The 15,613-nt window shown below is 33.6% G+C and overlaps 1 protein-coding gene across 1 annotated transcript; it reads right to left on the bottom strand.

Moving 5' to 3' along the window:
- Positions 1 to 2,746: 2,746 nt before the first annotated feature.
- Positions 2,747 to 14,278, bottom strand: LOC134711813 (orexin receptor type 2-like). The gene is made up of 3 exons (XM_063572716.1): positions 14,187 to 14,278; positions 6,518 to 7,230; positions 2,747 to 3,072 (listed from the first exon to the last, which is right to left on the bottom strand). The coding sequence occupies exons 1-3, from the start codon at positions 14,260 to 14,262 to the stop codon at positions 2,773 to 2,775; spliced, it is 1,089 nt and encodes a 362-aa protein (XP_063428786.1). The 5' UTR covers positions 14,263 to 14,278; the 3' UTR covers positions 2,747 to 2,772.
- Positions 14,279 to 15,613: the final 1,335 nt, after the last annotated feature.

Genomic DNA, 15,613 nt, shown 5'->3' with positions numbered 1-15,613 from the left:
TAAAGAACAAATCTGAGAATACTCGCAGTTATCTGACAGCTAGTTCATAGACACTAACAACTTATAAAAAAAAATAATGCATCTAAGACTAAACTATAAATTCGTACACATCCAACATCCAATGTATTTAGTGTAAAGACGTCATAAAAAGCCAGAGAAAAACATGACCTTGTGCAATGCCAAATTACAGGTATCGACATATTGTAGATAACATACTAGTAATATTTAGTTAGCTTTTAATCTACTGATAGCAAAATCAATATCTATACCAATACAAAAAATATTCAATGATCTTATTACAGTGTTGAAAAGCCTTGCTGATAATTTTTGTGATTTATAGTTTGTATGTTTTTACTATAATTTTAATCAATTAGACTAAGCACAAACCAATGGTTAAGATCGTCATCATAGGCCAATTATTTTAATAAGGAGTCGACTGACGATTTCTACAATGCAGACTTATTTGTAGACGTGCCTTATTGATCATTTATGCATTATCAAACCTCTCGAAGATGAGAAAAATAGTAAATTTTCATTTAAGAGAAATAACTCATAAAGGAGGCATCTGACAGTTTTGACATATGCATACAAGTAGTATGAATCGGGTCAAATTGTAGCTTAGGTTAGAAAGATATTTTAAAAGGTAAAAGACGACGGACGACAGATGCCAAATGATGAGAAAAGCTCACTTAGCATGGAGCGAGGTGGGCTAAAAGTAAACCTTGAAGCTGTGTCAATGTAGATAGTAATCAAGCTTCTATCGGTTTGGTGCCTGATTGATTGTGTAGCTGTCTTAGAGATATTCCTACGCCATTTGTTGTGACATTTTTATGTAAATTGAAGATTCCGCGGATATTTGTTTTTCACTTTTTTAATGTTGTATTTATTACCGTATGACAACATTCATTAATAATACAGATTCATGATTACAATAAAAAGTTTGGAATATTCCCATAACACGAGTGATATAATAATATCCTGCATAACACGAGTGATGTATCGAATAGCATGTTAGTTTATCGTAACAACTCTGAAATAATGTCCGTAAAAAATATCTTGCATTATACGAGTGATATATTGAATGGCATGTTAGTTTAACATAACAACTCTGAAATAATGTCCGTAAAAAATATCCTTCATAACACGAGTGATGAATAGCATGTTCGTTTAACGTATGTCCAAACATTATGTCCTGTAGCATTGCATCATTGAAATGAAACACATAAATATTTTATATTAATATTTAATATGTATAAAACAACAAAAGCATAAGGCATAACATCCAACTAGATAATGATTGAGCAAATATAATTCACGAAACCCTTTCTTTAACCTTGACATTATAATGAGGCATATCATAATACACAAGGGTATCCTCCCCTTTACCTTGACATTGTAATGAGGCATATCATGATACACATGGGTATCCTCCCCTTAACCTTGACATTATAATGAGGCATATCATGATACACATGGGTATCCTCCCCTTAACCTTGACATTATAATGAGGCATATCATGATACACATGGGTATCCTCCCCTTAACCTTGACATTATAATGAGGCATATCATAATACACATGGGTATCCTCCCCTTTACCTTGACATTGTAATGAGGCATATCATAATACACATGGGTATCCACCCCTCAACCTTGACATTGTAATGAGGCATATCATGATACACAAGGGTATCCACCCCTCAACCTTGACATTATAATGAGGCATATCATGATACACAAGGGTATCCACCCCTCAACCTTGACATTGTAATGAGGCATAACATAATACACAAGGGTATCCACCCCTCAACCTTGACATTGTAATGAGGCATATCATAATACACATGGGTATCCTCCCCTTAACATTGACATTGTAATGAGGCATATCATTATACACAAGGGTATCCACCCCTCAACCTTGACATTGTAATGAGGCATATCATGATACACATGGGTATCCTCCCCTCAACCTTGACATTGTAATGAGGCATATCATAATACACATGGGTATCCACCCCTCAACCTTGACATTGTAATGAGGCATATCATAAAACACATGGGTATCCTCCCCTTAACCTTGACATTGTAATGAGGCATATCATGATACACATGGGTATCCTCCCCTTTACCTTGACATTGTAATGAGGCATATCATAATACACAAGGGTATCCTCCCCCTAACCTTGACATTGTAATGAGGCATATCATGATACATATGGGTATCCCCCCTTAACCTTGACATTGTAATGAGGCATATCATAATACACATGAGTATCCTCCCCTTAACCTTGACATTGCAATGAGGCGTAACATAATACACATGGGTATCCAATTCTTAACCTTGACATTGCAATAAGGCAGATCATAAAACACATGGGTATCCATCCCTTAATTTAACTTTCAGTGACATTGTGATGAGGCGACCAAGGTTAATAGTTACAAACAACTTGTTCATATATAAACTTCATGGAATTATTTACAGAAAACAGTAGATTCTAACCAAGAGGAGAAAAGTTCGGACAATTTAAACTAATTTTGAACAAAATATGCAATTGACATTATACTTTGAAACAAACCTTCCGTGACATGAAAACATGTTTAAAGAATGTATAAGTATCAGTTGTGAAAATAAAAGATATACCACAAAATTGAAATTTCTGTCGCGTTGTATTGTAAAGTTTTTATTAGCTATATGTTTGGCAAGTGTAAGAAAAATAGAAAGACCCGACCCCCCCCCCCCCCCCTTTTTTTTGTCTCTTGATCACATAAAGGCTCAGAATAAATCCGATCTTGATCTCGACTGACTGGAATAGGCTTTCGATTCTTCTTTGATTATGGAAGGAATTTCAAGTTTCCGTGGTAAATTATATTTCTCTATATCCAGAGGAGTGAAATTGTTTCTCAATAATAACTTCCCCTTCAAAGTCTCCGGCATTTCTTGATTTCCCTTCTCGTCCATGCGTCCCTGTGTACTTGAAGTCGAGGACGAGGCACGTCGTTGTGAACTTAATGATTTAATAGAACCTTTTCTGTTTGAATTGTTAGGTGTTCCTCTGTTAAGAGTCATGTACGGCTACAAAGGAAATAAATATGTCACTTTAATAATATGAAGTTCTCTTGTTTATGAAGGAGATGAGACAACAACACAAAATTCAAATTCATCCAAAGTTCATCATTTGATGTTCAACCGAATAGACGACCATGGACTATGTTACAAGAACATATATATCACATACGTATACAAACTTTTCTACCGAATTAGAGCAACACGACGGGTGCCACATTTTTGATGGGGGTAGTGTTTTATATTCTTTAGTGTTCTATGTTGCATCTTTTGTGCTATTTTTTGTCTCTTTGAAATTTTATTTTTAAGCCATGGCGTTTTCAGTTTATTTTTCGATCTATGAGTTTGACTGTCCTTCTGGTATCTTTTTCCTCGCTTTATATTTTTTTTTATTTCGAATAAGCAGATGCGGATACTGGATAGCATGAACACCCTTTGTATTGTCAAAAATATTTGAATTATCATATATATCTCAAACGATTTGCATGTCCAAATAATGTGAACTCGCTCTGCGCCGTGGTATATAGTACGCTGTATAAAAATATGCCGCATTTCGAAAATCTTGGATCCGCCCCTGACTGTCATGAGATATAAAATGCAAACTAAAAATGTGAAACAGGTAAATTGATGTAAGTTGAAAAAAAGTTTAATGACAGAATTGAAAGTAATGGTCAGTCAAAGCTCAATCGATCAAAATTATCAAATGATCATACATGTCATACATTTTCGAGCATCCCGGATAACAATTGCATATGAAATCTATTGTTTTGGTAAATGAAATTCGACTCATAACATATACAGGACTGGACATATCGTTGCTTAGTATATAATGAGTTCATTCAGATAACGATTTTTCATTAATTTTTAGTTATCAATCTGAAATTTTTGGTAATTCAAAATCAAAATTCGAGAAAAACGTTTATTGCAAATTGAAGAACATGTTCCTGTATGTATATTAAAAAAAAAAACATCAGGAATAACAAGGAATAACGTAAAGAAACAGTATTGTTTCAAGTTGCGTAGGGTTTCATTCAATAGTTTTGATTAATGGGAGACATTAACCGTTTATTAATTTTATATTATTCTCCGGATTTTCATGTCCGTCTGGTATTGATCTACCTAAAATGGTTATATATTCTAATTCATATATTGTCATATATTGTGAATGGCACAAGAATAATATTTCCATATTGATACATAATCATACTATAAGATCTTTTAAATAAAGGCAACAGTAGAACACCAGAGTTCAAAAGTCATAAATCGATAGAGAAAAAAACAAATCCGGGTTACAAACTTAATTCAAGAGAAACACATCAACTAAACGAGGTGGGAAAGGAACATCAGGAACAAAAACAAACACCAACAAAAATAGAAACGAACTATTGGATAACAAAAGCCATATTCCTGACTTGGTACAAGACATTTTTAAGAAAACCTGTTTAAATGACTAGTCAAACATCCCGCTTTATAACAATGTTAAAACATATGTTTTTAAAAGACAACACTAAGTGGATAAAATACAGCACAAACACAGGCGGAAATATTTATCACAGAGAAACGTACAAACAAATAATATAATTGTCGACACAACATTCAAATTACAGAACAACGACATACAGTGATGCGCACCCAGAACCACGAGTCTGGAGCATAAATTATGATTAACAGATTAATACCTGGTCTGTTCCATATCGACCCGAAATTATCTTTCAAGCTATCAGACAATCAACAAAAATATTTTTCTTATATGGGAATTACATATATTTGTTTTGAGCAATTTCATGTTACCCTTTGTCACGGGATTTTGTACTGAGAAATGTTTTTTTTTTAAGAAGGAAAAGTCAAAGAAAGAGCAACAAGGTTGGTGTATGACGATCATGCAAGCTCTTATCACCAGTTGAAAAGGTTAAGATGCCTTCACTGCGTATTAAAAGACACAGATTAATGGAAATTGAAACTTTTTACATAGTAAAAAAATAAGCACCTGTCTGTTGACAGTGTGTACATTTTAGAACTTAAGTTTTCCCCAACTAACATTATGAAACCTGTACACAACATTCATTCCCACAATACTCAAATCAAGTACAAATTTAGGTATTGTCACTTTTATCGTTCCTCAGTTGTGTCCCTTTATAATGTTGTATGCAAGCAAGGGCATCATCTGCGTCCATGGGGACACATTCTCAATTTATTAGGCCGCTAGTTTTCTCGTTAGAATTGTTTTACATTTATAGCTGACTATGCAGTATCATGTGCTTGCTCATTATTGAAGGCCGTACGTTGACCTATAGTTGTTAATTTCTGTGTCATTTAGTGTCTTGTTGAAAGTTGTATCATTGGCAATGAGTCATTCATATAACATAAAATTGAAAATGGAAATTGGGAATGTGTCAAAGAGTCGACAACCTGACCATAGAAAAAAACAACAGCAGAAGGTCACCAACAGGTCTTCAATGTAGCGAGGCGTCCTTCAGCTGGCCCCTAAACACTTGTTCAGTGATAATGAACGCCATACTAATTTCCAAATTGTACACAAGAAACTAAAATTAAAATAATACAAGACTAACATAGGCCAGAGGCTTCCGACTTGAGACAGGCGCAAACATGCGGCGGGGTTAAACATGTTTATGAGATCTCAACCCCCCCCTTTATACCTCTAGCCAATGTAGAAAAGTAAACGCATAAGAATACGCACATTTATAATTTAGGTTTCTTTTTTGATTAAAAAAAACAAAAAATGGCAAAATATCGCCATTAAAGGACAATAACTTTATTTAGGAGTTCTCTGACGATTTTGTTCCTTTTTACTTATCTGTAGATCTTGTATTACTGATCATTTTTGATATTTGAAGCTTCTGTTTCAAAGATTTTTAAGATAATTGGCAAAAGTTTAAAAATAAATTTTAGAATTCCCAATTAAAGTATAAAAACGTCTAAAAGTTGTCTGACAGTTTCGAGTTATTAGACAGTTGTTTGATCTCAGCATTCTGATCAATATCGATTTTGTCTGACTTTTTCTACTCATTAAAAGGTTTTCAACATGATAATTTTAACATCCCATTTTTTTTCTAACCATGTCGGCCATGCTGGTTGATAGACAGTGTCATCGGACACATTTTTAAAATTAAATCCACATGATAATTGTGGCAAAGTTAAATTAAATTTGAACTAGTTGTTTCAGAGAAGATTTTTGTGAAAGTTAACGAACGAACGGTGGACGCAACGCAACGTTATTGTGTTAAAAGTTCAGTTGGACTATCAGACTTGGTGATCTAATTATGGAATTGATTTACCAAATTATAATTTGTGTTCTTTCTCAACTGCAAAGATACAAATGGACACAAGTCAATAAGGGCTACGCAGAGAGCCGGGTTCCTGTGGTGAATTTCAACCCAGTGCTCGAACAACTATACAAATGTTGATAACTTGATAATACTAGGAAATATCTTACCGCTTCGTATACTCCTGCTGTTGCTCTCTTTTTGACGTGTCCTGAGAAACATCGGAATACATAATGACGGAATGTTTTATGGAGAAAGCAATATACAATTGGATTTGTTACACAGTGCATATGGCCTATCAAAAGTGTGTAGCTCAGTATGTCAATATCGTTTACGTCAGACCGGAAGTCTAAATACGTACTGACTATAAAATATGGCGTCCAACACATAATAAATACAACTGCTATAGCAATACACAATTTAGCTAATCTCCGTCGATTTAGAGTAAGATTTCGCATACTTCTTTCACGTTCGCTACTAGTTTGTCCACTCCTTCGAGTAATTGGCCTTTCTGCACTTAATTTCCTGTCTGGAACCCATAACTTCTTTCCCATCAAGAAATATGCCACAAGAAGCGTAGAACTTGGAATAATAAAGATCAGAACCAATAAAATAATATCATAAATCTGACGGTGCAAATTATTCTCCCAGTTTTCTGAGCAAAACGTTACAAAATCACCGGGTAGTATTTCGGTTGTTACCGTAGACCTTACAAACAGCATAGGTATAGCCAATAAAAGGGAAATAATCCATATAACTACTACGACAATTCGGACATATTTTGTTGTCCTAATGTGTCTGTATCTAACCGGATGTCGTATTGCTAGACATCTATCTAGACTCATACTTGTAATTGTTAATATGCTGGCTGTTATGGCTACTCCTAAAAAATAAACATAATAATTTAAATGATAAAGTGATGAAAAAGTCAAATATTTTATTTGTTACAAATAAGGATCAGTTCCACAGTTGAAGTTATGTAACTACGTTAGTTTTAACGAAACGATGAACAAATGTCCAAGTCTGGCTGAAAAAGCGACGTTTATAGTTAGATGTTTGGACAAAGATACAGTTGAATCATAGGATAATATTTTTACTTTTAATAAATGCTTAATTGTAAATTGATCGTTTGCTCAATACGTTAACAAAAACTTCATTGGAACTCAGTCCTATATCCTTGGTTACTATGAGACCCGTTGTTGTTGCCCATAAGGGTGCACGTTGAGGTCCGACAAAAACAAGTAAACATACACTGAACGAATAAGTTTAAACTATGACACACATAGATACAATATTAACAAGAAAAGATGTTGAACAATATCGAAATGGCAATTTTGACCTGGGACAAAATAGTGTTAAATAAAATAACGTACACAAGTAATTCTAAATATGATAATTTGGTTGTTAGGAGTATGGAAATAAATTTGTTGTACTCAATACGAGTACATGTACAGAAGTGAAAAAGTATCGTCATACTAAAGATTGTACGGACGTAGTGAGACAATAAATAACAAAAACAAGAACACATTGAGTATCAAATTATAAGCTTTAATATCGAATAACAGAAATACAATTACAAATAGACCATTTTCATGTTTCCGAATTTTGACAATTTTTCTACAGGACCTACTCTTTGGTAAGACATACTGGTACTTGGTCAATTACGAGCGAGCAAAAGAAGTAAAATCAAATATCTAATAGATTCACTTTGCGGGGAAAGTTTACTGTTTTCCGGAGATTAAGTCATGAATAGAACGCTTTAAACGATTGTATTTAACTTTCCCTCAAAATTGTAAAGATTGAAATCTTGAGTTTACTTATTTAAGTTCCTCTGACTTGACCGAATACCAGGAGTAAAAAGTCGATTATTTGAAACTGGACTAAACCAAATTAACAAGAATGACGAGTTTAGAATACAGTTACTGAAAGCTAATTAAAAAGCCAAAAGCAATAAATAATAATTAAAGGCACATTCACACGATACGATTGTCATTCGATTTTTACCAGGCACCTGCTTTCGACTAAAATCGTACCGTGTGAACACTAAAATCTGAAGTCGAATGAAAAGTTGAAACGTCGTTTTGAAATCGAAACGTATGTACTATTTCCATTCGAGGCGCGGTGTCTTGTTTTAGGAAGATTAACGTTTGATGAATGAACTGGGATATCGCACTCAGTTAGAGTATTAAGAATAAATTAGACGTTTGAATACGAAGTCAATTTTGGTTTTTGGTTTGAGTTTAGATTGAACGATTGTGTGGTTGGTGTTGTACATTGTAGTAGACATCCAAGTTGTAGTTAGATTTTCAGGCTAATAGAATAATTGATATTGAAGCATCTAAGCATTCGTGAAAATTGTTACGATTGGTTATATATGTAAGCCAAACACGATAGGTACATTGCCTCTGTGAGATGTAAAGGGAATATTATTTAGAAACAAAATTTATTTTCAGCCCTTAAAAATATGATTTATTTCTGGCTTCATATCATGAATATTAATAGTGAGAGTTTGGAAATAGAGAAAGCATGTTTCGGGGACTTTTATAGCTGACTATGCGGTATGGGCTTTGCTCATTGTTGAAGGCCGTATGTTGACCTATCGTTGTTCATTTTGGTGTTTTGTGGATAGTTGTCTTATTATTTTGCTTTCTGTTTTCATTTATATTATGTCGCTTACTATATTATATATGTTGTTGATGCTATAGCATTATATTATATGCTGATTTGCAATAAACTTATTACAATTAAATTGGCAATCATACCACATCTTCTTTTTTATGTACAGTGAAAACTTTAACTTGTCTAATGGATTTTGTAGTAAAATAAAAGTGTTATTTGCCAACCTTGGTTTCAGCATGTTTTGGAAAATCAAAATACTATATCAAAGAAAAAATACTTTTTCAGTCCCAAAGAAATTAGAGGAGGAATTCATAAAATCCTGAAACAGGCTCCTTTTTGTGACCATAATAAAAACTAGTCGTTGTAATAAAATAAAAACGTATTACAAAGTTAAAAATAATTTCGAATTAGAAAAATATCTCCTACTGGACCTTTACAAAAGTCATATTTCTAAAATGGTAAAAAATATAATTAGTAATAGCAAATTACTAATAGAAGTTGGTAGATATACTAGAACGCCTTTAGAACAGAGAATTTGCCCATTTATATAGTTCCATCTTTTGTTAATATGTCTGAAGAAGATAAATTTAGTTTCATTTTATAGAGTAACGATACTAACATTTGTACTGTACGTGTAGCTGGAATTAGCAATATGTATGATTCGAAAATTCATTTATAGCGAACATAATGTTGTTAAGATCTGTTGTAGTGTTAAAGCTTATTGTAATAGCTTGAATTAATAATAAAGTATGAATAACAACTCCATGCAATGTACATATAAAATATGTGTCTCGTATAATTGAGAAATTATATCTCTGTATATTTGTTTTTTTAATTATTTTGTTTATTTCTATATTTTTTATCTTGTAAATGTCAGCTGGTATCATTACTGTATAATTGGCATTTACACCACATCTTCCTATATCTATTTACATCATCAATAAACTTATTTGATATGATTTGATTTATATATACAAAGCTGAAGAGATGTGGTATGATTGCTAATATTACTATCCAATGAAATGAAGTGAATGTGAGCATTTATAGCCTCAATACGGCCTTCAACAATGAGAAAAACACAATACCGTAAATGCTGCTTTTAGTCATAATAAATCTTAACGTTCCCACGTATGTTGACATCACTGATGTTTAAATGTTTAGGTTTGTGCATCGCTTGTGATGGTTAATCTAGAAAACACCTAGGACGAGACAAATTTATATAGTGTTTTTTTAATCATTAAAAGAGAGATTAAGTAACGTTTTAAACGTCCGGCTTTAATCGAAGGAAAAATGCCTTGTCCGGCTTTAAGCAAAGAAAGAATGCCTTGTCCGGCTTAAAGCAGTCTGGCTTTAAGCAAAGAAAGAATGCCTTGTCCGGCTTTGAGCAAAGAAAGAATGCCTTGTCTGGCTTTAAGCAAAGAAAGAATGCCTTGTCTGGCTTTAAGCAAAGAAAGAATGCCTTGTCCGGCTTTAAGCAAAGAAAGAATGCCTTGTCCGGCATTAAGCAAAGAAAGAATGCCTTGTCCGGCTTTAAGCAAAGAAAGAATGCCTTGTCTGGCTTTAAGCAAAGAAAGAATGCCTTGTCCGGCTTTAAGCAAAGAAAGAATGCCTTGTCTGGCTTTAAGCAAAGAAAGAATGCCTTGTCCGGCTTTAAGCAAAGAAAGAATGCCTTGTCCGGCTTTAAGCAAAGAAAGAATGCCTTGTCTGGCTTTAAGCAAAGAAAGAATGCCTTGTCCGGCTTTAAGCAAAGAAAGAATGCCTTGTCTGGCTTTAAGCAAAGAAAGAATGCCTTGTCCGGCTTTAAGCAAAGAAAGAATGCCTTGTCCGGCTTTAAGCAAAGAAAGAATGCCTTGTCCGGCTTTAAGCAAAGAAAGAATGCCTTGTCCGGCTTTAAGCAAAGAAAGAATGCCTTGTCTGGCTTTAAGCAAAGAAAGAATGCCTTGTCCGGCTTTAAGCAAAGAAAGAATGCCTTTTCCGGCTTTCAGCAAATAAAGAACGCCTTGTCCGCACCAATATGCGTAATTTTACTTGAACACACAATCGATCAAAAAATCAACAAGTATATAATCGAAAAGAAGGCGAATCTGGCAATTATCATTTCTTATCTTCAATTCTCTCGAGAAGCTTACTTACAAAAATAGCTATTACGTACATTTTGACACTAAACGAAGAAGTATGCCTATACATGCATGTTTCGTGTATAATATTAGATTTAAAGTACGCGTTTTTAAATGGTATTATATTTGAATCAACAATCAGCTTTACTTTTATTGACATTTAACACATCTGAATGCGTAAGAGGTAATTATAAAACATTATATATGATTTATACATTATATACACCACGCATTTTCAAGAAATGTGATTAAATACATCGGTTCTCATTTGATTGACATTTGCTTTCATGGATTACGTCTCCAGGGGGTCATTTGTTATAATACATCAGCATGTTTTTATTTAAAACTTATCAAAAGTCCTTACACGTGTATATGTCAATGAGAATTGTATTACATTTTTGAGAATTTAAAAACCTCGATTTCAATTCTTCAATACGATTCAAAAGATAATGTACAGTAACTTTACGAAAAGTATCCCAAAAACTAAATGAAATAGAAAATATATTTTCACTGAGCGACGTAACTGTGTATGCTATTGAAACCCGAAAGTTTGATTAATGTTTTTTATTCTTCATTTTGGTTAAAACACTAGTTTTCTGAATTGAATTGTTTCATTTGTTTCATGTCAGTGCCTATTATAGCCGACCATACGGAATGGGTTTTTCTAATTGAAGGCCGTAGGTTGCCTTTAATCATTGCTTATATCCACTACATTTGATAGTTTGTTTTTATAAGAACGAAATTATAATAACATATAAACAAAAAAATCTAGATAACAAAAAATGAAGTTCTTTGATGCAAAATTTGACTACCACAAAAATTGTCAAAATTGTACCAAACTAGCATTATTGAATAACGATGGCTGTTAGCAAATATAATCTTAAATATTTAAAAGAGAAGATACGGTAGATCTGTGAAAGAGGAACTCATATATCTTTCTCGGCGATATGGAAGGAGAAGATACGGTATGATATGTGAAAGAGGAACTCGATTTCTCCCTCTCGGCAATATGGAAGGAGAAGATATGGTAGATCTGTGAAAGAGGAACTCAATATATCTCTCTTAGCGATATTGAAGGAGAAGATACGGTAGATCTGTGAAAGAGGAATTCGATTTTTCTCTCTCTCTCCCTTTCGGCGATATGGAAGGAGAAAATACGGTAGAACTGTGAAAGATTAAACTCTCTCTCTCTCTCTCTCTCTCTCTCTCTCTGGAAAGAGAAGATACGGTATAATTTGTTAAAGAGGAACTCGATTTCACTCTTTCTCTCTCTTGGCGATATGGAAGAAGAAGATATGGTAGATCTGTGAAAGAGGTACTCGATTTCTCTCTCTCGTAGATATGGAAGGAGAAGATACGGAAGATCTGTGAAAGAGTAACTCGATTTCTCTCTCTCTCGGCGATATGGTAGGAGAAGATACGGTAGATCAGTGAAAGAGGTACTCGATTTCTCTCTCTCTCGGCGATTTGGAAGAAGAAGATACGGTAGATATGTGAAAGAGGTACTCGATTTCTCTCTCTCTCTGTCTCTCGGCGATATGGAAGGAGAAGATACGGTAGATCTGTGAAAGAGGTATTCGATTTCTCTCTCTCTCTCTCTCTCTCTCTCGGCGATATGGAAGGAGACGATAAGGTAGATCTGTGAAAGAGGAACTCGATTTCTCTCTCTCTCGGCGATATGGAAGGAGAAGATACGTTGGATCTGTGAAAGAGGTTCTCGATTTCTCCCTCTAGGCGATATGGAAGATGAAGATACGGTAGATCTGTGAAAGAGGTACTCGATTTCTCTCTCTCGGCGATATGGAAGAAGAAGATACGGTAGATCTGTGAAAGAGATACTCGATTTCTCTCTCTCGGCGATATGGAAGGAGAAGATAAGGTAGATCTGTGAAAGAGGTACTCGATTTCTCTCTCTCTTTCTCTCTCTCTCTTTCTTTCGGCGATATGGAAGAAGATACGGTAGATCTGTGAAAGAGGTACTCGATTTCTCTCTCCCTCTCGGCGATATAGAAGGAAAAGACAAGATAGATCTGGGAAAGAGGAACTCGATTTCTCTCTATCTTTCGGCGATATGGAAGGAAAAGAATCAACTCATAATTCGTTATATTTTCTTACTGCTCGACCATATGAAGTTAAAGTTGTATCTTTAAGGAAGTGCTTGATTTCTGATATATTTATCTCATTATACAATTTCATATTGTTTCCTTATATGGCCATTTATATTCAGTTTCAGTCTGTTTCTAATAATGAGAAACGAATATCCTTCATGAATATTTAGAGTACATTAACATCGCTGTTTAAAATGAACTTCTATTCAACTGACTAGTTTCTGTCGTTTCAAATGATTATTGAGCGTACGAACACTTTAAGGTTTTCTTACTGGTGAAAATTGAACTAAGAAGCTATTTGACACAAAGAACGAATGAACACTGGTAAAAAATAAACATAGAACTATTTGACACAAGGACCGAATGAACATGGTGAAAATAAACATAGAACTATTTGACACAAGGACCGAATGAACTCTGGTGAAAAATGAACAAAGAAGCTATTTGACACAAGGACCGAATGAACACTGGGGAAAAATTAACAAAGAAGCTATTTGACACAGAGAACGAATGAACACTGGTAAAAAATTAACAAAAAAGCTATTTGAGCCAAGGACCGAATGAAAACTGGTGAAAAGTGAACAAAAAACGGTATTTGACACAAGGACTGAGAGACAGCTGATGAAAAATTAAAAAAAAAATCAATTTTAACACAATAGTTGAGAAACGACTGCTGATGCCTTAAAGATGCAAAACCAATGTCAACTAGGTATAGAAACAATAGGGAGTTAAATAAAATAAAAGAGTGAAGTACATGCAGGCACACGAGAGAAAAAGGAAAGTATTCAACATCTAAATGAACAAACAAGGTTTAAGCCTCTGCTAGTTATTTGTAGAATATGATGTTTAGAACCTTCTGCGACCCATCTGTTTAAATGTATAAAACACGCACAATATGACAAGTGGGCGTTATAGACGAATGTTCATCTGATATGACCCAGCCAGTCTTGTCCACACTGTTATGAAAATGATATCTATTCTATACAATAATTTACCTTGAAGATAAGGAACTAATTTACATAACGCATCTCCATATATCCATATTTTATAGATCTTCTCTGCAACGGTCATTGGCACACATATGAACGCAACTGAAAAAAGAAACAACAGACATGTATTTGTTTATTGCTTTTATCAAAATGCGCCATAATATAAAAATGGTGACTTTCCTCTATCAAGGGAATCATGATACGAAATACAATCGCTAGAATATCATGTTAGTTGGTAGATATATACACCGTATGCAGGCGCTGCTGGAATGTTGCTACATGGAAATGGAAAGTTCACAATTTGGAAGCTGAAACTATCTTTATTGTTGTGATATGAGGCAGACTTAAATGTATTTATTGTGATTCCTTTATCGATAGAATAGATGCGTTCAACATAATTACCAAATTTTTTATTTAGTGAGAGAAAATCATCTATATAACGGAAACTAAAATTAAAGGATATTGCTAATTTCTTTTCTTTCTTACTAAAAAAAATTTTGTATGGTGTCAGCCTCATGAGAATAATGGATCGGTTAAATCTTTATCATATGTCTTTAGTGGTTTAATCGATATCATATGTATTTAGTGGTTAAATTGATATCAAATGTATATAGTCGTTTAATCGATATAATATGTATCTAGTCGTTTAATCGATATCATATGTATTTAGTCGTTTAATCGATATAATATGTAATTAGTCGTTTCGTCGATATCATATGTATTTGGTCGTTTAATCGATATCATATGTACTTAATGGTATCAATCCTGTGTATTTCAACTGTTTGAACTTCAGGCAGCGTTAGTTTTTAATCCGATTTTGTTTTCTCTACAGCATAATTTTTTTCTATATCAATGATTTATGTCATAATATTTTGATTTATAATATAATATTTTGATATATAATATATTATTTTGTTATCGGTTAAGTTCATTACACGACTGATATATGTTTTAAAGCTTCTTAAATTTTCCATTCCTACTGATTTACTGATTGCGTACCAACAATTTCATTATTTCCAGTCGCTTTTATTTAATTCTTACAGAAAATACGATATACTGCACAAAGGGATTGTTATATCCCATGCTACTCAAACTTTGGACTTTTATCGATATTGGAAACAAGAGCTAAACTGACCACACATGTGTATTGATAATGGAAATCTTACTGATCCATAACACACTTATTCTGACTATTCCTGTTATTGTATACATAACTGTATTGACCAAAGTTCAGCTACGTTTTTTTTAAGAGAAAGAAATTATTAATAAATATTTCATCATCTGTTTCAAGTCATTTTTTTTTATATAATTACATTTGTATAAAAGGTAGATATGATCACATATGATTCATTTCTGATCACAGCTCACAACACAACACACTTCTTGGACAAATCAAAAAGAAATTTCCAGATGAATTGAACGCTTTCTTGGCT

Source organism: Mytilus trossulus, chromosome 1 (assembly GCF_036588685.1).
Source record: "Mytilus trossulus isolate FHL-02 chromosome 1, PNRI_Mtr1.1.1.hap1, whole genome shotgun sequence".
Taxonomy (NCBI): domain Eukaryota; kingdom Metazoa; phylum Mollusca; class Bivalvia; order Mytilida; family Mytilidae; genus Mytilus; species Mytilus trossulus.
Note: the sequence above shows the minus strand (reverse complement) of the source record. Positions and strands in the feature narration are given on the sequence as shown.

What these genes read in the sequence shown, in the direction of transcription:
- LOC134711813 (XM_063572716.1), bottom strand. Translation starts at nt 14,262, where the DNA reads ATGACCGTTGCAGAGAAGATCTATAAAATATGGATATATGGAGATGCG. An exon ending in ATTAGTTCCTTATCTTCAAG is followed by an intron (nt 7,231 to 14,186) that starts GTAAATTATTGT and finishes TTTATTTTTTAG; the next exon opens with GAGTAGCCATAACAGCCAGC. An exon ending in CAGCAGGAGTATACGAAGCG is followed by an intron (nt 3,073 to 6,517) that starts GTAAGATATTTC and finishes TTTCCTTTGTAG; the next exon opens with CCGTACATGACTCTTAACAG.